The sequence below is a fragment of the Mytilus trossulus genome, unplaced genomic scaffold (genome assembly GCF_036588685.1).
Source record: "Mytilus trossulus isolate FHL-02 unplaced genomic scaffold, PNRI_Mtr1.1.1.hap1 h1tg000024l__unscaffolded, whole genome shotgun sequence".
In the NCBI taxonomy this organism is placed as follows: Eukaryota; Metazoa; Mollusca; class Bivalvia; order Mytilida; family Mytilidae; genus Mytilus; species Mytilus trossulus.
The window spans coordinates 7,057,787-7,083,279 of record NW_026963290.1 but is presented as its reverse complement, the minus strand read 5'-3'; the positions used below and the strand labels follow the sequence as shown (position 1 = coordinate 7,083,279).

At 31.5% G+C, this 25,493-nt stretch overlaps 1 protein-coding gene across 1 annotated transcript in view; it reads left to right on the top strand.

The window, feature by feature from the left end:
- The window catches only part of LOC134699110 (inositol 1,4,5-trisphosphate receptor type 2-like), a 136,531-nt gene that overhangs the window by 25,131 nt on the left and 85,907 nt on the right, over positions 1–25,493 (top strand). Inside the window, exon 2 of the mRNA XM_063560801.1 lies at positions 18,676–18,785. Within this exon, the coding sequence (XP_063416871.1) occupies positions 18,676–18,785 (110 nt within the window). The remainder of the gene's footprint in view (positions 1–18,675; positions 18,786–25,493) is intronic.

The window sequence follows — 25,493 nt, the reverse complement described above, 5'->3', positions numbered from 1 at the left end:
GTGATCTGGTACAAGGCTAAAGGAAGAGGTATGCTAAAGTTTATTCTTCATTTGGTCTATAAAAATGATTGTCATTTACACTTCGAAATGGACTAATATGTTTATTTGACCACATGTACGGAATAGAGACATACATTTGATGTTTCGAGTTGAGACTGTGCTACGTCCTCTGCATGCAGTCACCACTTAATTTTTTTGCACGATGAGTATTAACAGATGCTAGTGCGAGCATTTGAATGATGAACTCTAGTTAATTTAAATGTTTAAGGTCAAGGAACAGTAAATGGGCTATGTCGCAGATTTTGCTAAAAATTTGCATACAACCTTGGCTCGTTGAACTACAACTGAAAATCGAAAAAATAATACATTTATCTCTTTTATTATCTGAAAATTTGCAGAATGATTTCTTATAATATGGGTGAATATTTGTATAGAAAGCACATAAAATCGGCGAAAAACCTTCTTATATTTGTCTTAAAATCGCCAAATCTCTAATTCTACTCCATAGATTTTTCTTCAAAAACCATATATTGTTGACACATAAATTTCTGTTTTAATGATATACAATAATCATAGGGTCACCGACTTCGTTTTTTGGCTAATATTCAATTTGTTACCTTGTTGGTAGTGAAAAACGTCCAAAATCAACGTTTAACGGCCTGCAACGCGACAACGTTACGATTATTTCGACGTTTTTTTGGATTTTTTCACAAAGACCGCCGCTTTAAATGATGTATACCGTAAAAACGAAGTCGGTGACCCTATCTTTATTTTGCATCATTATAACGGAAATTTATGTATCAACAACATTTAGTTTTTTAAGAAAAATCTATGGAGTAGAATTAGAGATTTGGCGATTTTAAGACAAATTTTAGAAGGGTTTTCACCGATTTCATGTGCTTTCTATACAAATGTTCACCCATTTTGTAAGAATTCAATCAGTAATATTTCAAATGATAATTGAGATAAATGCACTATTTTTTCGATTTTCAGTTGAAGTTCATCGAGTCAGAGTTGTATGCCAAATTTAACTGAAATCTGTGACATAGCCCATTTACTGTAACTTGACCTTAACTTAAGGTGCTAAAATGTGTTAAGAACGTCTCATTTGATTCGTACGTGGTTTAATGTTTATACTTGAAACTTGTTGACAATATTGCTCGAAGACATCAAAGAAAAAGGAAAATGACATATCTACAATCATGTGTTTCGTTTGCTTTACAGCTGAATGCTACACCTTAATCTTCATATTAGAAAATGATTATAAATGATGTATTGATGACACCCTCCTTACATATTCTTTTTATATCTGTCCCTGGTTTTGGAAAGAAATAGATATGAGTCAATTTCATACACAAAAAGCTTCGAACAAAGGCTACTCACTGGTAAACAAGATCTTCGGGATAAGGCCTAGCTTGATCTATATCTAAATATTATTGTCTTTGAAATGTTAAATTTGAACTTCCATTTTTTTAAAATGTCAATGCATAGGGGATACACAAATCTACTCGTACAATAAGAATAACTCATAATGTCGATCGTTAAACATGTTATAGTAAAGTTTGATGGTTCAATATACACATTTATTAATTTTCGTCGTTATTGGTTCCTTCATAGTAGGTTTCTGTAGCGATCGTTGATGAAATCTTGTGGAAAGAACCAAAAGAGATGTATCATGTGTATGTTGGGTTTTTTTCAAATCGTGGGTGTTGTTATCACATGGTTTTTGGTAACGTTAAATAAGTTATGCGTTAGTCCTTACATACCAAATACGGCAAAACGGAAAGTTATTCTTTATCAAAATCTATTGAATTAGTTTGTTAGTGATTGACAAGCCGTCAAATGGTTTGTCCCTTTTTTTTGACACATTTAATATAAGGAATGACAAATATAATTTTTATTTTTAAAATAATGTGAAATGAGTAGGTTTAATAATTTCTTAACGAAATATGTAAAAGAATTGTAAGATTTCGTCCTGTATTTTTGCTTTACGGCTTTTTAAAACGTTTTATGTTAATTGAAAGGCTTCTTAAGTATATGTCATTTTGTTATTAATAACAACACTAAACAAAAAGTTATAAGGATACAAGTAGTCCTATACAAGATGTAAGTATGAATATATTAAATATAATTTGGGGTACGACTGTGTCATATATGATTCAGTCAAAATAATACATGTGCAAATGATATATCGGGTAAAATAACTCAAAGTGACAACTCTATTTTTGAAGATACCAGTTTATCATTCTTTAAGTTGGCTACAAAGGCACTGATCTGAAGAGTTTTTATTTACAGTTTTTTTTGCAATTTCAGGGATAGAGTAATGAATGCTTGCCCAATAAACCTGTCTCAACCAATGAATTTATTATGAAGAAAGAACTTAGCATGCAAAATAAATACTAACATATTTGTGCTTGACACAGATGTGCAGTTTAATCAACAAGTTTTGTTTTTTGTTTAATGTCACAAATAAGTACAGCTTTAGTAGATATTTCCTTAATTTTGTTTTGAAAAGTACGTAATTGTGAGAGTACATGACAGATTCACTGAATTCTTCCTATTATTATCGGGAATTTGTTAATAACATTAATAAAACTCCTAAGGAAATTTAAAAACATAGTTCAAAAAGGTCGCTATGTACATCTTATCAATTATTGATATCTGCATTTTTTTCTTCATTTCCTTGAAAAGATATGAAATTATCATATTTTTAAGTGAGCATCTATATCGATATTTGAAAACAACGGTATAACGTACCATTGATATTGTGTTTTTTCTTCTTGCATGTAATTTTAATATGTGATAGAAAAAAAGTATCAGGTTTGTTAATTATACCATTAAAACGCCATGATTAAGCAGGCGTTGGGTCATACATACAATTAGCAGTCACTGATACGATATTAGTAAAATATTAAAAATCACTAAATATTTCTTTTCTTAATAGTTGATTTCATAGTTTTAATTGTTTTTGGCAAATTTATCACTTTCCGTTGTGATTTTACAAATAGTGTAGTGTTGCAAATCAGCAATATTCATGCACATGTTGTATGAGATGATGACAATAACATAGTTGCCATCTGTATTATGATGTAATACATAAATTCTTACCAATCTTTACATGTTTGACGTTGCGATATGAATGAAAAAAGCAGAAAATGTGTATGGGTATGTCGGATTAAAAAAATATATATAGTTATTTACTTGTTTTAGTGTTATTTTTGTCTTTGTAAAGTATTTATTTTACCACGGATTTCTATAGTAAGATAAAAATCCAAAATTGTTTCTGTTTCGGTTTTTGGAAATATCCTTTCAACGTGACTCGGTACTTGTATACAACTCGTCATTGCATTATTTACAAAACTATATGAAAGCCTTGTACAGCCTGTTTTATTATATGGAGCGAGTATTTGGGGCATATCAGAACACAAACAATTAGAAACTGTTCAAAACAAAGCATGCCGATACTACCTAGGTGCTTTTAAGAACTCTTCAAACCTAGCTATACGTGGAGACATGGGATGGACTACGGTAAAAACTAAACAAAATATCGAAGTTTTGAGACTGTATTTTAAAGTTACAAATTTAGATGGAAATAGGCTAGTTAAAAAGATACATGAATCGAGTAAATCAAAACAGCGCTCGTGGAATTCCCGTGTACTGAAATTTATTGAAAAAAGTGAGTTAAGTTCTTTGATAAACGCTCAAAATATGACAATCCGACAAAAAGTTAATATTGTAAAGGACAAGTTAAATACAAGTTTTGTATAGATGCTGAAAATTGGCTACGCGATATGCATAACGATCGAAACTGTGAAAATGGAAATAAACCTAGGACGTTCAGACAGTATAAAAGTAATCTTCAGCCAAGCAGTTATGTGAAATCCGTCAAGTTTAGAGACTATCGTAGAACTTTATCAAACTTTCGTTGTGGTTCATTACCACTCGCCATTGAAACAGGACATTACACCAAGCCAGTTACACCTTTAAATGAAAGATTTTGTCAATTTTGTGATGGAAATACGATTGAAACTGAACAACATTTTTTAATGAACTGTAATTTTTATTCGGACTTGAGAGAGGAACTTTTAAATTCACCCTTTTTATCAAACTATGTTTTTATAATCTTGAGTGTAGAAGAGAAATTGAATTATATTATGAGCTGTGATGAAATTCAATTTTTGTTAGCTAAAACATTGCATTTGATGTTTAAGAGGAGAAAGATAAATTTATAACTTTTAAAGAACTTATTTTTTTAATTATTATTTATTTGCATATTATTAAAGATTTTCAAATCAATTCTACCCTTTTTGTACTTTTTAGTTAAAAATTGTTGATCTACGAAGTAATTGTTTTGTATTTTTAAATTTTACTTTTGAAAAATGTATTAAATTGTGTATGCATTTAATGTGCATGAGGTAAAAGTGTCTCATATGTCTTTTAAGGCAGGAATCTAATATATTTTTATGCTGTTTTTATCTGATGTATAATATATTATGTATAATGTTAGATTGTGACACTGTAATAAACTAATTACTTACTATTTACTTACTTGTATTATTGAGCTATGGTAATTTTTGAAGTTTTGTCTTTCGTTTTTGGTAATGTGTCATTTTGTTTTTCTTCGTTAACATATTTGCATATTTATATAGTAATTAAGATTATAACTCAATGCTGACTGCTATACCACTTATTTTGTCAATTATAACTTGTATACCTATTATGTCTGATTTTTTTTTAACAATTGTTAATAACATGAAAGTTTTACATGAATGTCAAGTAGGCTTAAAACAAGGTACAATCCACAATGTTCTACATTAGAAAATGCCTGTATCAACTAGAAATATGACAGTTGTTATCCGTTCGTTTGATCAACGATATGTTTAGTAGAACTTATATACAATGTTTTGGTTTGATATGTTTAAGCTTAAGACTTTGCCGTTATGAATTTTTCTCGGAGTTTGGTATTTTTGTTAATTTTGTTCCGTTATATTATTCGTTGCTAGAGAAGCTGGAGGTTTATTGCGCGGTCAAACTCGTCCAAAATTTCGACACTGATTGCAACAATGACAATCAATCACTAGTTAGTCCTTGGTGACTGGCATGAATAGATTTTCCCTAATGTAGCCAGTACATATGTGCTTGCTTTTGTAAAAAACCAAGTCTTGAAGTTCATTGCATTTTTGTAAAAATAATAGGATTTTAAAGTCATTTGAGAATATGATTGTTTCAAAGGTATTTTGACTTATTATAATCGTATATAAAGATGATTATACGATTTAGTTCTTTAAGTAAAAAATTGGTTAACGCCAGTTTACATTGAAAACACAGTTCATAAAATTAATAAACAAAAACTTTATTAACGAAACTAAAGATAATCTAAAAGTTAAAAAACTAAATATATTTAAATAAGCACAAAAAAAAAATAACAACAAAACTCAAAGAAGATAATGATTACCAAATAAATAAAAGAGAAATATAAGAAATAAAGGATTGAGCTGTCCAAATCTGTTTATAGGTAGAACTTCCAACGTGACTAATATATGTTCAAGTAGGTAACTATCAGAATATGTTCCAGTTTAGAACTGTCAGAATATGTTCTAGTTTGTAACTGTCAGAATATGTTCTAGTTTAGAACTGTCAGAATATGTTCTAATTAAGAACTGTCAAAATATGTTCAAGTAGGTATCTGTCAGAATATGTTCTAGTTTAGAACTGTCAGAATATGTTCTAGTTTGTAACTGTCAGAATATTTTCTAGTGTAGAACTGTCATATTATGTTCTAGTTAAGAACTGTCAGAATATGTTCTAGTTTGTAGCTGTCAGAATATGTTCTAGTGTAGAACTGTCAGATTATGTTCTAGTTAAGAACTGTCAGAATATGTTCTAGTTTAGAACTGTCAGAATATGTTCTAGTTTGTAACTGTCAGAATATGTTCTAGTTTGTAACTGTCAGAATATGTTCTAGTGTAGAACTGTCAGATTATGTTCTAGTTAAGAACTGTCAGAATATGTTTTTCTTTGTAAATAAAGGCAACAGTAGTATACCGTTGTTCGAAATTCATAAATCGATAGAGAAAAAAAACAAATCCGGGTTACGAACTAAAAATATGATCGAGTTTAGAACTATCAGAATTGGTTCTAGTTTTAACTGTCAGAATAGGTTTTAGTTTAGAACTGTCAGAATCTGTTCTTGATTGTAACTATCAGAATATATTTTAGTTTGTAACTGTCAGAATATGTTCTAGGTTGTAACTGTCAGAATATGTTATAGTTTGTAACTATTAGAATGTATTCTACATTTGAACTGTCAGAATATGTTTTAGGGTAGAGCAGAATTGTAGGGTAGAACTGTCAGAATTCTAGGATAGAACTGACATAATGTGTTCTAGGGTGGCACTGTTCTTAACTTTTTATTGATAGAATATCACAGATACTGTGTTGGAACAAGTTTCTCCAGACATATTTTAAGGAAGATATAGATATGACCCCAACTGTATACCACACACAGCCTTTTATTTGTTTATATGAAAGAGCATAATTATGAGAGCTCATTTCACGTACTATTTAGCTTAGGGTAACAAAAGACAGGAATGTCTTTATTGTACAATGAATTTTGTATGTCACTTCCCAGCTTCTTTCCATATGCCATTAATGTAATGAGGATTTCATGTAATTAGGAGTTGTCTTACGCTGCCAAATTGCAAATATCGCTGCAAAGCATGCAAGAAAATGACATCGTTAAAAGAATGACAAAACATTTATCATTTTATTGCATCTACAGTGTTACTGTGCAACACACATTGCGGACTGAAGTCTTGTATTCATTAAATTATTATTTATCAAATCTACAGTTGTAATTCAATCTATACTTAATAATATCTATAACTATAAACAGAACATTAGTGGATACAAAGATCACTTGGGAAATAGGTGCGAAACTTACAAATGGATTGCCTATAAACATATCGATGCTATGCAATAGACCATGATAATATATTTGGCTGGAAATGAAACCATTGATGTGAGAAAATCTAGGCGTTAAAATATGGATATTGATGATATGGATATCCTAACACAAGTAAGTCTAACGTTGACGTATATAAATCTATGGCACGCCGTACACTTTTAATACTATATCATATCTCAGATAATCCGGGATTGACTCAGCGCTTAATCCTGAACAGTCTTAGATAAACCGGGGTTAAATCACAGAGGGTTTTTGGCATTTGTTAACATACTTTTTTAAAACTAACAATGGTTACCTTTTCTATAATGGCGGTCTTAACTGCATATTGACTTTTGAGAACCTTAGTCAGAGTATCGCTGCAGATTTAGTTTTCTCATGTTTATGGTTTATGTCCATGATTCTGTTTCCAGGAGGTCAAGGCTAGTTATGGGGTTTATAGTATCATTGGCTTTTTTACGTTTTGCTACATATTTTGTTATAATATCCAATATGTCGCATGCAAGAAGACGGCTAAGCGTTGAGCCTTGTTTTGTAAACTTGTCGTCTGTTTATGTTGTTCATATTAAGTGTTTCTCGTTTTCTCGTCTTTATATAGATTAGACCGTTGTTTTTCCCGTTTGAACAGTTTAACACTTATAAATTTTGGGGGCCCTTTAGCTTGCTTTTCAATATGAACCAAGGCTCCGTGTTGGAGCCCATACCTTGACCTATAATGTTTACTTTATAAATTGGTACTAGAATGGAGAGTTGTCTCATTGGCACTCATACCACATCTTCCTATATCTACTTGATATATCCTGACAGTGTCATAAGATTGCACTTTGTAGTCTCGTGATTCATATATGAGTTCTTTTAATTAGTTGACTGACATCCTGCTACGCACGCGCAGTCATTTTTCTCTATCTTATCTATGAATAAACATTTTTCAATATTTAGAAACAATGTATTCGGTTTTTCCCTCGTTAGGCGCTCGATCTTTTTTGAGACAAATATTGAGATGGCTTAAGATGCAAAATAATTTATTTTTTTTATTTAATAATTGTTATAATATGACCTTGACAAATGTTTGCCTGTCGTCATCTTGACTGTTTGACGTTATTTTGAAAGTAAAATATAGGTTTATAAAATCTATAAGGAAAATTGAGAATGTGTCAAAGAGACAACAACCCAACCAAACAGACTAAGAAAACAGCTTAAGGACACCAAATGGTGTCCAACGCCGCAAGGAAACCCTGGCACTCGGAGTCAGGCTTCTGCTGATCCCTGAACACAAATGTGTACTAGTTCAGTTAACATAGATTTCACAATAACTGCGAAATATTTAAATGAACTAAAATACAAAAATAAAAAATACAAGACTTGTTTTTATGTTTTTGATAATGCCTTATTAACATGAACAGCAAGCGAGTCTGCAATTATATCCTTCTGACTGAGAATTGGAAATAAAATGGAACAGCTAGTTATGCTTTGCAGTGGGGCGTAAAGGGGGGTACATGTATCTGCACGGAAGGACGCAAAATAAAATTGTCATTTCACGATGAACGAAAATCAAACATTTCTTGCTCGTTTATCTTTTAACCCATTTCACGAAACACGGTGAATTATGAACCTTTTTCACGGCTGCACGTGAAATAAAAATGACAAAACACGTTGCACGAAAGTAAAATTTTACCACCCTCTTAGCATCAACAGAAGCAAATTTAGGGGAGGCAAGGGGGTTCAAAATCTTCTGTCTTCAGATATTCGACGTATTAGAGTTTAATGCAAGGTATATGAAACGGTATCTCAGTCAAACTGACTGGACACTATGTTAATTTGTCTGCTTAATACAGGAAATATAACTCGTTGAATATAATGCATTTTTATTATCATCTATTTCATAATGAATCATACTTTGCCTAAGTTTGTTGGCCCATTGGAAGGACACCAGTAAATGTGATGATCCGATATATTTGGAATTCAATTATGTAATGGAAGTGAATTTTGCATGACGCGAATACTTCAAATGACGTAAAATCTAGATTCACAAACAATAAAATCCCGAAAAAGATCTCTTTTGTGCCTGATTGCATATTATTTTAAAACATGTACGATACATTACATTGTAACCTAATTAGCCAAAAGGTGTCCCGAGCGATTTAGTTGGAGTTTTTACAATAAAATTGATGTATATGACGTAAATCTATACGTTAAAAGAGACAATATTTCTTTGAACAGTAGTCAAAAAAGTTAATTTATTGCTTCTGGCTTAACATTCTCGCAATGCTTTGAGCATGTTAATGATACAAAGCAAATAGAGAAATAAACAAAAGTGTTTACCGTCATTAATTATCCCTTACTTAATTTTATGCATTGATATAATGACTTTTGCATCTCTTAATGGTATTTACAGAGTCAAAGTGTTACGTTTTGTTTCTAAAACATGTATCAATGTGTGCTGTGTTTTTTGGCACAAAAACAAGATAAGGAAATGATGGGTGTTTTTCAAAAGCCTTGAATAAAGTTGGATAGAATTGACTTGAACATACAGTGGCGTCTTATGGTATAACTGGTTATCAATTAAAATATGAAGCTATCTGAACGATAAAAATACGGAAACCGTTATAAAACTGTCTTATTGAACCTTACAAAGTTTCTGTTGGGGTTCCTCAAGGGAATCTCATCGGACCCTTGGTTTTTATAATATGCATAAACGACTTTGCGGGAATACTTAATTCTCATTGCAGACTCTTTGCATATAATGCGTCATTCAGCTAAGCGGAAAGGGATTAATATAAGTTGCAAAACTTGTTTCCCAATCCACTATAAATAAATATGTTTAAACTAATGCGTCATTCAGCTAAGCGGATCACGTAGCAATCTAGACAGAGTATGTTACAAATAACGAAGCGGATGAGGTTAACGAAATGTCTAAAAGGAGGTTATGTCTTTTAATCCTGATAAGATAGAAAATATGAAAAAAAAATTGCGGATGTTGCCATCCTAGAAAAGAGATTTACTTTTGATGAAAAATACCCATACCTTGAACTAATATTCATGCTATATATATATATATATATATATAGAATATCCATATTAAGAGTATTATTCTAAGCCAATCTAAACATAAATATACGTATATGCTTGAGAAACTGAAATATTGACTTTTTAAAAACGAATTTATTTGGAATTGAGAAAACTTTTATTTGAATATGCAAGGGAAGTTTGTGACAATATTGTGTTAGGGTTTGTGCTTATTACCCGTATCAATCACAGCTTCAAGCTGCTAGAATAGTTACGGGTTTGCGTATCTTTACAAGCTCAATCATAGCTAGCTTGCAAGGAACATGGACAGGGAAAGTTGGTTAAAAGAAGATAGAGTAGACACATTAAAATCTTCAATATTATTTTACAAAACTTTTTCCGGAATAATTGAGTAATTCAAATCAACCAACAATCCAAAGAATGCATGACTGTTTAACTTGAAGTTCATAGAAATGGTAACGACACAATATTTCTACTTTCAGATCTCTCATTAAATCATGAATCATTTTATACCATCAACTATACATCTATCGAATAAACTTGATGGTTCCAAAAATGAAAGAGATTGGAAAATTCAAAACGAAACTAAAAAAAAATTATAATAGCAATAAATACATGCTGAAACAATTTGAGTTTCAAACTAAATATTATTCTTACCCAAATTCAGTGTTCTACTTCTTTCTTAAGTTATGATCTTAGTGAGTTGGTATATATTATTTGTAATATATCGTCCTGCTGTGATTTGTTCATGTTCGTTAATGGAGAAATCATTTTTTTTTAAATTTGCATAACACAAATCGCTCGGAATGGATCTTCGACATACATAACAATTAAAAGGTGTGCAAATATTGAACAAGAATAAAATCGATCAAATGCACATGCGCCATCTTTCCCGTTTTTGATGATTCTGTGAGTCGCATTAACGGACGAAAATGTCATAGGCTGATTGGAGCCTACCTTTTAAAATATCATTGCTCTAATACTTTGACGAAAGACAATACTGGCAAAATGTTTTCGAAATATTACATGTACCATATGATATTATTGCTGAAATACATTGAATAAGACATTATTAATGAAATAAGAAGATATGCAATGTACGAGACAGAACAATTGTATTTGATGGAACAGTTATAAAAAGGTAAATGTGTGTTACTTCTACGAAAATAAGAGCAGAATGAATGAGAATTTTCAGCAATAAACAAATCATCCATTTGACAGTAATTCGGTGTTTAAGACCGTGCAGATTACTAGTAATACACAGATTTGTAACGTCATATCGATCAATCAATCCGGTATGGAATTATTACTGTTGTAGTTACGTTTAATTTCGAGTATCATTCTGAAAGACTTGTTATTATTCGCACCGACATTAGTTGACATGTAAACGTACATAAAGTCATGATTAAGAATTCGTGATGGTTATTGTTGAGTTAGCAGTTCGTTCTATACTTATAACACGGAAATAAAGCAAACCTCTTTTCTTCATATTAAATCATTTCTGACTCGCTAGACACTATGAGTGTACGATATGCATCATATTAAATCATTACTGACTCGCTAGATACTATGAGTGTACGATGTGCATTTAAGAATGGAATACTTCTTTTGTACCCTCATTGGGTTGTAAAAGCGCTTCATTCTAAAAATGTGCACACGGTCAACACGTTTACAACCCTATGAAGTTACAAAAATAAGCATTCAATACTTATAATTATATTTTTTAGCTAGGATTCTGAAAACACGAGTTTTATCACGCTTTTATTTAATTTACCAGTAGGACCTCTCGTCATCATGAATGATGACTTTTATTGTGTAATGAAGTTGTTTAAGGAAAAACGCGAGATTCCAGTGTAGCCAATCAGAATAACGTATTATAATGAAACATACATCTAATGTAATTATACTGGTTTGGAAAATTATAGCTACGCTATTAGTTAAGCTGTTTAAATCGTCTATATATATATATATATGGTGTCGGAGTAAATATATCATTAATCGAACGCAGGGGTTATGGGGTATGATAAAATTCAGAACAAGACAAACACTTTATAATACACGTATGAGTAAAATTGGTAAGTGTTGCTTATTCGTTAAGTGCAAAGCATTGTGAAATAAGAGCGTGTCGATACCAACATGGATGTTTACAAAGTGAAACGGTATATTGTTGCATATTGTTCTTATTTTCTATGCCATTCGGTCGCTATTGTAGAGTTGTCGCATTGGCAATTATATACATGTACCACTGTGACATCTTATTAATTTTGTAACATAGTTACACAGTGCTACACAATTGTAAATGTACATACTAGTCTTAGTTTAGTACCACCAAGAAAGGATTTAAATACAAAATTTTTTTTTACTATTTACGCAATCCCAAAATGTGTTGTAAATTGGCATCCGTCCTATGTGTTATGTAGCATTTTCCATAAGAATGCTATGATTATCAACAGAAGTAACATACAAAATAATTAACAAATGCGATGCCTCATTGCCATTTATGTTATTTTTTAAAATATGTGTTATATTTTTATTTGTCATGATTAGATTTGATATGTGATGTGTGGACAGAACGACGTGTAGTTAATTTTAAAGTCATATGAAACGAGTGAGTGGTGAAAAATAATGTTTGTCCAATTCTTGAACCAATGCATGTATACATCATAAACTTAGGCCGTGTTCACACCAAACGCCGTGTACAGTAAACATGTTTACATTTGGTTTAATGAACTGTACACTAGTTTCACATAAGATTTGTCCACATCTATACACCTTGTTTAGTTACCTGTACATAAGATTTGTTCACACTTGTAAACTATATGTCATTTAAATGTTCATTACGTAGAAACCGAATTCAAACTTTCAAACAACTTTTCTAGCAGTAAGGGAACGACCATTTGACTTTAAAAAAAAGGGGGGATGGATTTTTCCACAATTTGATTAAAAAAATCGGGTCAAACAGATGATTAGAATGAAAAAAAATTCTGAATCCAAAGTTTCCCCATACATTTTAGTGTTAAATATTGAATTGCCATCCTCGAAATAAATATTAACTTTCGCGCGAGAGAAAAATTCGGACTCAGACCCCCCCCCCCCCCCCCCTTTGTTTTTAAAGTAAAGTGGTTGCTCCTTTAAGAAAGTAATTTTGGATGATTTGCAGTATTTTAAAGATGTCTCGACTTCGCATTAAAAAAGGCTGCATCAGCTTGCTTATAGACAGAGAAAAAGAATAGCGATTTTAAGGATCAGTACATTTCTATCTTTTCTGTTTGTTTGAAATGATATTTTTTCTACAAGTTTTTCTTTGGCAAAAGAAGAGGGTGATATTTTTTTTTATTTCTAATTGTATTTTAACGGATCTGAGATTCTACACAAACAAGCAAGTAACCTCACCCTTTTTCAGTAATGCATTAATGAGTCAATCGTTGTTTGAATAAATACCAGTGGCAAATATTTCTGTCAAGTGTGTACGTCCAGTCGATATGGGTAGACCTTTTCTAATAAATTATGTGTTCGGCAAAGATGATGGATGAGTCTTGATAAGGGGCTAATAAGGCTACGTAAAGTGTTTTATAGCAAATAAATATATCAAGTTTAGACAAATATTTCTGTAAAGAACTTTATTAATAAGTGTTATAAGCATCAATTTTATATAAAAATCGTTTCTTTTTTACGTATAAATGGAAAAATTACAATTCGGAATGCCTAGTTTTGTGTACACTGAACCTACACAAGGCCTACATCGACTATCGACTGCATGTAGGCAAAACATGATTTAAACTACATGTAAACATTGAGTTTTATCAATGGGAACGTAATTATGTTTAGTTTATGTGTGAGTTACACTAACATAACACCGAGTTTAGGTCAATGTGAACACGGCCTTAGTCCTCTGTGCACGATTTTATCATTATTTTCGCAAATATATCATATAATCGTCATTTTTTTTCTCTATGTTTGATATGATTGAACAAATATGGCTGCTCATTAAATGCCGTGTTTTAAAACCGAGTTTTAACGATTGTCACCTTATAGTAAACAAATCACAAAAAGCATGAGTATTGAGCACGTGTTTAACATGTATAATCAGATATTTGTTTATTTCAATGACAGATCCATGCGTATTGTGGTCACCGGATTTTTACGAGGAGGGTTACGTTCGGGTCACTATATGCATACGGAAAATATGTCGACAAATAGCTTGCTGGAAACAAGCAATTAAAAATAAATAAACTTCTTCTAAATGTGGACAAATCAAAGAATTTTCCTCATAAAAAAGTATATGTACATAAGTTGTATAATGAAAACTATCCATTTAGTTATAAAAAACATATGCACTTTTTTTTTTAATTTGAGGTTTCTTATGACTTTATTAAATGTTTTTTTTTTAAATATAAAAAATATAGTATTACAAAAGGTAAAAAGAAAACAAACGCTACATGAAATAAATACACCTTATGAATTAAAGAAAAAGATACGTATTAATAATTCAAAAAGGAATTTATACAAATTAAATAAACAATAAAATGTTTTCTTTCGTTTTGCATTAAAATAATTGGTGTTGATCGCTACCATACACGAAACATCTGTCTTCCTATTTTTACAAATGGGAATTTTCCGGTCCGTCCATTCCTCATTGTCACAATAAATCACGTGGCGAGTTCCAGAAGTGTGAATCTCTTTTATGATTGAATCAAGCTTAATTAATTCTTATGTTGTTATCATCTTTTGAGTCCATTGCATGTCAAAACAATAAATCAAATACATCATCTTGTGGCAAATGTAGACAGGATCTATAGTATCTGATAGTATCTGATAATATCTAGCCTAGAAATCTGCATACTTTGGGTAAGTTTTTCTTTCATCATTTCTTACGAGAGTATCTTTATTACAACTTGAACAAATAAGTAGTAGCGCTAAATGTATTTATGAATTGTCGTGAAGGAATGAATGAACACAGAAGTTGAATGGAAATGATGAAAATAGAAAAGTTTGTGTATTACGTTTAGAATGATTATGAATATTGGGACTAGAACATTCATTCAAAGTTGAACACTTACAGCACAATTTAAAATTCAATCTAAGAATAAGACACTTATAATGTCCCGACACAACAGTTTATATACGTTTGGACCATCGCGACACAACAGTATACTAGATGGAGGACAGTTGCGACACAATAGTTTATTCAATGGAGGACAATCGCGACACAACAGCTTGTATTATTCGCATCCAATGCAATCTAAAGTAAGGAAATTTATCTAATATTAAAATTAAAGTGTTGGAATGTTTTATTTGTAGATGCATAAGCGTGAGTGTTTTGTGTTTGCTTTGACAATGTTTAATAGATAATAAGTAAGAACCACGGAAATCTAGACGTGTTTAAACAAACGTATAAACCCGTTTAACTTACTCTAGAACAAAAGTTATGGAAATGAAACATCGTACAGTACTTCATTTGATGAGGAAGTCTGAAATTTGTTTTTATCATCCGTAGATAATTCTTTGGAAATTTGAAAAACACAAATTTCAACATGCTACAGTCAAGAGAAACTCAAAAGAGCATGCTAGGTTTTGTAATTCTCAATCGGTTTCACGATAGTTTTTGTCTTGCTGGAAAACATGGGTCCTCTTTATAGAATCTTTTGTTGGTTTGCTTTATTTGGTTCGTGTGATAAAAAAGTAGAAAAATGTTTGAACAATTGAATTCATAAACCTATTATACAAATTTCAGATATTCGCAAAAAGATGTCACGTGAAATATCAGGTCTTGAATTATAGGATATTTGGGGAAAACACTAACCTATAATGATTTTTGGCTCGACCTCGACCAGAGTCAGAAACCTAATTTTGTTTGGCTCATATTTGATTTACTTCAGATAATTTCGAAACACTTAGATCTTAGGTCCCAAACATAGATTTCCTTAGTCTAATTAAACACAATGTTTCAGATTTTTTGGCATGAAATGCTCTTCAACTTCGTATCATTTGTTTTATTTAATCTCCACTGATGAGTCTTATGCAGACAAAAGCGTGTATCTTTGGTGAGCTTATATCCAAAATTATATATTCAATTTTGCAAGCTCAATTTACATTGATCTCATGAGTCACTATTGATAACTGTGTATTAATATTCCATGCATTTGTCAATAAAAAGAAATTATTTTGACAATTTGGAGAATTTGTGGGGTCAGATGGTATTCTTATACCTCATCCTTTAGAAATTTGCCATATCTTAGTTTGTTGAAACAAGCGATTTTAATCAAGCACATAGGTATGCTATTATACTTTTTTAATTATAATTCTGACTTTTTCTGTAAATTGATTTTTATATATGATCAATCAATGTTTCCTACTTTTTGTATAGAGATATATATTTGAGTAAAACAAAATCGGCTTTATTATTGTCAAAATGGCGGAGATTCCAAACTTAATATTAACTTAACAGAATCTGCCTCATTGACTGCTCTGATTTTAATCATAAGGCATTTGATCGTATAATAACTGAATTTCATTTTATTCCTTTGTCAACACCAATTGTGTTATATGCTTCTTTTTTTTATATATATATACGAAATGCGATTTACTCTCATGTAATAGCAAGTACACGTAGACTTAATAAATATAAAAATAAATGAAAAATAAAAGTAATAGTTTCTATTCTAATGAGTAATGATATCAATACTTGAATAAGTTGTTATAACAGAAACTTATACAATATACAGTAACCTATATATGTGTTTCAGGTAATAAGAACCAGGTTAACCTTAATTATGATAGTTTTTCTGCACACAAACTTATAACCATCTGGAATACAATTTTCTGAGATTATTAAAACGAAAAAACATCTCAATTACATCTGATATAACGTATATTCTATGTGGGATAACTAAAAAAGCAGTCATGCTCTTTGAAATTTACTGTTATAGCCAGTGACTGAGTCGTTCATGTAAACCATGTATTGTACGTCACGTAGTAAAAAAAACACAAGCCTGATAATAAGCTTTTCAAAGTGTTTTTTTTTTCTCTTTTCAAGTTTACAGAATAATATATAAATTAAAGAGAAATGCTGACCGTTAATGAGTATTCATTTACAGTGAGGGAATTTAAAATTAGTAAATAGCAATGACCTGACTAAGTTAAAATTATGTAAATAGTGGGACTATTTTTTTGTTGTATATGTAATATCTTTTGACAAAAAACCGAGACCGTCACATTATGTAGTGACAAAACGCCAGGATGTGTGCACTATTTGCAGACTGACTTTACACTCAACAAATTTACTATGATAATTTTTGGATACATTTTGTAATTAATCAGTGCACCATAAACGTAAAAAAGAGAAGATGAAAGGCATTATACGAAAACTGTTTTGTTTGGTTTTGTTTGGTGAAGTGCTCTAGACCTCTGTACATAATTATAACATTATTGCGATCACGATGGTGTCACGAACAGCTTTATTAGCTAGAGAGTTCTGCCGCGGGGGAACCAATACACTAGGAAATGCCTAAAAGGTCGTTCTTCCATTTTTGGTCAATTTCAAGACATGAAACATACACTTAAACACAACCCCTTATACACTGCAAAATTCGAGTCAAAACGAACAGCTTAAACGAGTATTTGATACTTCATTGCTTATCACGCAACATTAATAGAAATTAGGAACTTCTTAACTAGGTATCAACCTAATGCCGTTTGTTGACTGAGTGTTTCTATATAGTACATAACGTAGGGTTTACATTCATATATATAATACATATATATCAATCCAGCTCCATTCGCATTCATATGAATGACAAATCAACTTTTCTCGAATGAAACTATTTCGATCATAAATTGTCCAATTAAATAGAACTCGCAATCAATGAAAGAATGTGTGCAAGCAGGGGTTTAAAATCTTCTTAAAATATAACGTCTGACTTTACATTCCAGTGTCAGTGTGTGCAATTCGTGTGATAAGCAAGGATAAAGAAAAACCAAATAAGTAATTTCGATATTAAATCTGATAATCCCTGTCATCCAGTGCCAAGAAAACATACAACCAAATAACAATTAATTGAACTCTCTTATCCAGTTGTCAAAATGTAATACATTATCACGATGATTTTACGAACAAGGTAAAAATCCGAAAATAAAAGATTTTCACCATTGATGCTGACTGGGCAATTAAAAATTACAGAGACGAGATAATTAGACTTATGTTACAGGGAGATGAGAAAATGGGGAAATTGGAAGTTTAAATGAAATTTGGTTTTATGATCGGATTCTGCGGCAATGAAATAACTATTATCTTTTTTGTGATCATACATTTTTATTTTAGCGCTCGGTATAATACAAAGTTAAAATCCATTGATGCAGAAATCTACATATGTTATAGTTGTTGTTCATAATTAGCGGTAGCATAGATGATAGATCAGCTCAATAATTAAAAGAATGGGTCTTATCTCATACAGCGTAAGGTAAAAGACAGGATCGTCAGCAGTGGAAAGGTAAAGCTGATGAACCGAAAGTCAAACAGTTGGTAATAAACCGAAACGTAACCCTAAATTAACAACATTTGACGAGTTGCGATAGTTAGACTTGTCTTGACTGTACAGGATTTTATTATAGTGTATAATATATTTTTCTTAAAGGATTTATAAGTTGGAAAGACAAAACTAAATTTATTTAAATGTGTGTTGTAGCTACATGGGTATAACGAGGAGCCCGGCATGGGTGAATATTTATGTATAGGAGACTATGTTTGCTTGTATTGTGAAGAAACTGAAGGATACGTCTATAGCTCACAGTCAAGGTAAGGTCATTCTATTTTAAATGTTTGTTTTCTATTTATTTACTTTTTTGGGCTATAATTATTTTGTGGTGGATAATATAGACCTTCATTTTAATAATAAAAAAAGTTTTAGCATGAATTATGTAAATGCATGCCGGTATCTTTCTGTGATGTTAAAATCTTCTATCCGAGCTATTACATGATATAATTAAATATCGCTGGAGTATTCATATTTATTGAATTTTTCTTCATGGAAAAAAATAACGAAATGAAGTTTCTAGTGTTTTTTTTATATTTTGTTTGCAATTTTTTTTAGGGGGGATACTCAGGTCTCCAATTTGTTAATTAAATGTAGTGAACTGATTTTAACACTAGAGAACCGGGTATACGGAAATTTTAAGGGTTTAAAAATCAGAAATTCGTACAATGTTTTTAATTAATTCAATATTGATGACATTACTAGTACTTCTATATTGATTGGTAGGTAAGAAAGAAATATCGTATAATTACGAACACGTGTGTGTTACTTCAGACTAAACAAACAAAACCAGGATGGACACAAACAGTAATTATGTTACACAAATCGTGAGAACTTGCTTCTTATATTAATATACCCTCGAACAATGTGCACTAAGCATTGCTGTAATTTTAGGTAATCAATCTGTTTATGCTAGCCAAACAGTTGGCCGTTTCACCAAAATGTCTACTATAGTGATGGTCATTTCTTTTTTATACATCTATTCAAATAAGGAATATTCAAATCAACTTAATTGATAGAGAGGGTTGGGGATGACTCTAAAAAGTGGAAAGGGATTAATATAATTTGCTAAACTTATTTCCCAATCCACTGTAAATAAATATGTTTAAACTCTGATATCATATATTATATTAAGCTACATCCTGATTTCGCTTAAATTGCCTCTCCGTAAAATATCAGTGTTTTTTCTCTCCAATATATGTTTCGCATCAAGACAAACACGTTGCTGCTGAAAGTGGTTATTTTCATTGCTCAGACACACAGTTGACATGAGGGCATGGCTTCCTTCCTTGGGAACATTATTTTTGCGCACTTTCGACTAGTCTGCTCCATCTTCTGAATTAAATGTGCTTAACAGATCTAGAGAGACAACACAATTTACATAGTTGCCTAGCTAGAAATAATCGTTTTATAGTTTTTACTCTTGAAAAAGGCATATAAGCTTATTGTATAATTTGTTGTCAATGATTAAGCTAGTTTTTAAAAGTTCAATATATTTTGAAACTATACTAAAACAAAATTGAAGAAATTGAAGAAAAACTACCAGATAAGATAGAAAAATGATTGTTTTTATGTGGCCTAGGATATATTTTAAATTACATGGCTGCAATAAGTACTAAATAGTTATCAAAGGTACCAGGATTATATTTTAGTATGCCAGACAATTCCTTTAGTTTTTCGTTTCTGTTGTTTATTATAAATTGTCTATCCCTATCATGATGTTCACGATATGGAGAATGAGGAATTTGCGGTCCGACAATAAAACCGTTCGTTATTTGCCCGTCTAAAAGCCGAAGTTCCGTCTGGCGGGCGGAGCCCGTAACTAAGTGGTTGTCGTTGAAAAATGTATGTCATATGTTTTTAGTAAATTGTTTTGTTATAAACTAGGCCATTGTTTTTCTCAATTTAATTGTTTGATAATTTTCATATCGGACCCTTTAATAGACGACTATACAATATGTTTTTTCTCCATTTTTTAAGGCCAAACTATTGCCTATAATTGCTTAAAGCCACTTCATTTGAACTTAGGTCGACATATATAGAGCCCAGGTGGTCGTGTGGTCTAGCGGGACGGCTGCAGTGCAGGCGGTTTGGTGTCACGATATCACAGTAGCATGGGTTCGAATCCCGGCGAGGGTAGAACCAAAAATTTGCGAAAGCAAATTTGCAGATCTAACATTGTTGGGTTGATGTTTAGACGAGTTGTATATATATGTTTATAATATAGTTTTCGCATTGGCAATCATGCCACATCAACTTTATTTTTATATAATTAGGGGAGTCACATTACCTGATGATTTTTGATTCCAGACTCGTGTTGTGGACACTTTGCTCTCTGGTCGTCAAAGCACTTGTGTTTGCTACAATTCTTTAAGGGGCTTATAGGTTGTTTGTATATGGAGTCATTTGTTTCCCCTACTCAACAAACCTTTTCAGTCGCAGTCAATATCTCTCCCTTCATCCCATAGCGTATATAAATACCTATGAATTTATAACGAAGTGGTTCCAGTTCTGAATATAAATGTAATATTGTAATATTTGCAACTGGACTTGAAGTCATAAAAATCAATCAATAGTTCATCAGCCTTTACCAAAAACTTACAAGTATATGAAATATCCGTGCATCGAAAGAAACGAAATAACATATGAAAATTGATGATCGGTAAAGTTATATCTGATCGTGATTGTTTATAGAGAACAGATCATAAAGGTATATTTTATGCATATTCTAGTATGTGATCCTTTACCATGATAGACTGTATACCTTTCAGCGATGCAGTTGTAATCAATTTAATTAATACTATGACGATAAATTCTACGTCCAGATCTAGAAATTTATTCACAAAAGTAATAAATTGTACTTTTATTAAATATTTATTAATGTTAGATTGGCATATTTAAGAGCTTATGATTTTGTATCTGGTGTTAACGCACTTTTCATAAGCTTCATTGTATGTTTTAATCCCATATCATTCTCTGTATCAAACAGAATGTATCTGCAGTTGTTTATATGTTTAATAAAGATAGATCACATATGGGGCTGCAGTGCGAGGAAGATATTAAATAAACAATATTATTAATGAGGAGGAATGTAGAATCATCAATGAAGTTACGTCGTGAGAAGTTATTATGATGTAACCTGTTGAAGAATCATTGAATCAATATTATTGGAATGTAATATATACATTTCACTAGATAAGAAAAATATGTAGACATCATACGCATACACTCAATACCACGTATATTTTCCCAATATATTATGCTATAATTCCCGTCTTAAGAGTCCTTCTACGACCAGTAACTTAAAGTCCCGGGAAAATTCAGAAAGTACTTTGTCACATGTAATCTGTAATTGTTCTCCAAACAAGAGGAACACCAGTCACGGTTGATGATTGTATACAGTAGTTTGTTACGAACAGAAGAAAATATGATTGGTTGACGACAAGGATTTGTTATCATTGTGTTTTTTATGCCCCACCTACGATAGTAGAGGGGCATTATGTTTTCTGGTCTGTACGTCCGTTCGTTCGTTAGTTCGTTCGTTCGTTCGTTCAGGTTAAAGTTTTTGGTCAAGGTAGTTTTTGATGAAGTTGAAGACCAATCAACTTCAAACTCAGTACACATGTTACATATGATATTATCTTTCTAATTTAATTGCCAAATTAGACTTTTGACCCCAATTTCACGGTCCACTGAACATAGAAAATGATAGTGCAAGTTTCAGGTTAAAGTTTTTGGTCAAGGTAGTTTTTGATTTAGTTGAAGTCCAATCAACTTGAAACTTTGTACACATGTTTCTTATGTTATGATCTTTCTAATTTAAATGCAAATTTATATTTTTTATCCCAATTTCACGGTCCACTGAACATAGAAAATGATAATGGGAGTGGGGCATCCGTGTACTATGGTACACATTCTTGTTCCGTTCTGAAAACAAACCAAGCTTTTCAATGAGAAAGTTTTAAAAATGGGTCGTTGTTCGTAATGTCTTTATATTTCGTCTCGTTTATCATCATTTATCAAAATATCTATTTCTAAACTACCAAAGCCAGTTTACCTAGAACACCAAAGCTATGTTAATTTTAAACTTACATCGTCAAAATATTTGTCTTCGTTGGTTTCTAAAAAATAACTTTTTTCAGCTGAAGATTATAAAATTCATCTTTTTTTCTTGTTTTAATTACATAATTAAGCAATATCTCATCCAGTAAAAGTGATGCAATACTCTGACGTTGTAAATTGAACACTACATTAAAACATGACATTTAGGGCTATCAAGGAGGTTGCATACACTCTCCTTTGGGCTATTAAAAGTTGCAACGAACGTTGTGACGGAGAAGAAGTGATGATTTATTGTTAAAATTCAATTTAATAACATAAAATAAAAGGCGTATATGCACATCAATGTGGTTTGAATAAAACAATTAAATATACATAAACAAATGCATTTTTCCTTTTTGCATTTCAATGTTTCAATCGATACAAGAAGATGTGGTATGAGTGCCCATGAGACAAAACTCCATCCAAGTAAACTATTATAGGTCAAAGTACGGTCTCCAACACGGAGACCTGGCTCACACCGAATAGCAGGCTATAAAGGGTCCCAGCATTACTAATGATGTACAAGAAATCTTTAAATTAAATCTGTAGCCTTTTTAGAGTGTGTTGTCCCTGCACACTAATCTATAACACCTCTTATATCGTGTACAATGCTGTATTTGAATATACTGTACTAAACCGTATGGTGATCTGCAGATGTCTTTTGGTATTGTGTCGTTTGGTTGCTGTCCTGTTGACGTTTATTATTCGGGCGTTATTGATATTGTCCATAATGCACATGACCACAAAATGGCAAACTTGAATGTATGTTAGATATACTTTCTATAACCTTGAGGAATCTAAATTTTTTATTATAGAGATCAGTGTTAAATCTTCTTTATACCAAAAAGAATCTGTATATGTCATCTTCTCGTGCCTATTATGTTATTTCAATATAGCAAAGAATATATAGTATTCAAGTTTGTAGATTTAATGGTCAGTGGTCAAATTTAATAGCTTTATCACGTGTTTAATGCATCTTCGACGTGTTGTGATCGTATCATTTCATTGGCCCGAACGACCTCACAGTGGTCAAGAGGAAGTTAAAAAGATTATTTTCTTACATTTCATCCGTTTTAAGTTTAAACATAAAATACCAGATGTGTAATCAATATACTCATGACCCGTGGTCAAGGTTTTGTATATAAGTTTTTGTATTATTCGAGCGTTATTCGTGTCTACTAGTGAAATAAAATATATATCTAAGTGATTTTTTTATATAAACAACATTATTCCATTCATCTATTTTTATTTTGAAAAACGAAAAATATTTGTATGTCCCACCTACATGTAGAAGCATTATGTTTTTTATGTCATTGAGTACGTTCGTTCGTTCGTCCATATGTCCGTCCGTTAATCGTCCGTCCGTCCGTCTGTGCCGAACAATGATCATACATTGTGTATATAGTATTCTGGCACAACAAATGGCCTTCGTTAATGCCACTATTTTTTTCAAAGTTGAAAAACCATATTTGTTTAGAAAAGTTTAAAAATGTAGCGTGCCATGCAGATTATTGCAGTTGTCATCTTGGAAACCGCAGCAGTACTGTACTAGCGAAAAGGCCGAAGTTAATGAATAAAGCCTGCAGCAAATGAGCATAGGTACATGTACATTGCAGCAATAAAAGTTAAATGAAGGACCTATTTAAAAGAACCCTTATGTATTATCATGTAGTTTATACACATGTTATATACCAAAGTTTACTTCTACATAAATAAAACTTTACGATATTTTGTAGTTTTAAACTGGTCAACAACAGTGACATGTTTACCTATTTCTAAAGAGATTGCACTATCCACCAACTCAGTAGTACCCAGCTGAGTTTCCGACACCTAATTTGTTACATGTACATAACTAAAAGAGAAATAAACTAATTACACACAGGCATAGTTATACATGATAATGAATTTATGTTTTCTATAATTGAATGTGATAGTTATCACTAAGAAATGTATAAGACTGGCACGACATACAAACAGAAATATCAGGTTAAAGTGAACCGTGCATATACACCAAATTAATGTCAAGGACGAATACTAATGTCTTTGATGTTGCTCTAGGTTAATGTTGTTAATGTTGTCTTCAATATATACTTACTGAAATGTTCTTACATTAAAAGGAAGTATACGAGATGTTCTCGTCGATAGATTCCTGAACGATAACTTGTTTCTAAACTGTTTGATTTTCTACGACAAATTACTGTGACGAACCAATTTGTCGTTTAATACATCAATAGGGTGTTTGGTATCACCATAAACTTTTTATTTTCAATTTGCTATATTTCTAAGCGTACTTTATGTTTGTCTTCCATGAATATGGGAAGTATTTTAGTTTTCTTGTAGATTCAATTATTATATTGTTTAGATTCCTACACGATAACTTGTGTAACAATACCGGTATTGTTTGATTTGTTGTTTATCATGGACCAATATGTTTGCTATCACCATCAAAAATGTATTTACTTTCAATTTGCGATGTTTCTTATTGTCTGTCTTCAAAAATGTAGCATGAACAATAAACAGAAAGAACAATTTTGTTATCGAGTGATCTGGTTAAGTTAAAATGCAGCTAAGTAATCGCTTATAAAACAATCAATTATCGTTTAAGATTTGTTTTGCTTTTGAATTAATATTAATAGAATCACTTGTCGATCTAATTGTTTTTATACAACAATCTGCCATGGCTGAAAGTGATTTGTGCCATTTTAAATGGAGTACCTAGCATGTACAAGTGGAAATAGTTAAGCAATCTGGATAAACATGATAAAACAGAAACAATGCATTTCTCCTTGAATTTATTATTGTACTTGTTTAACTTTGAATGGGATGGTTTCGAAAAAAACAACCCTCAAGAGGCATTGTCTAAACATGTG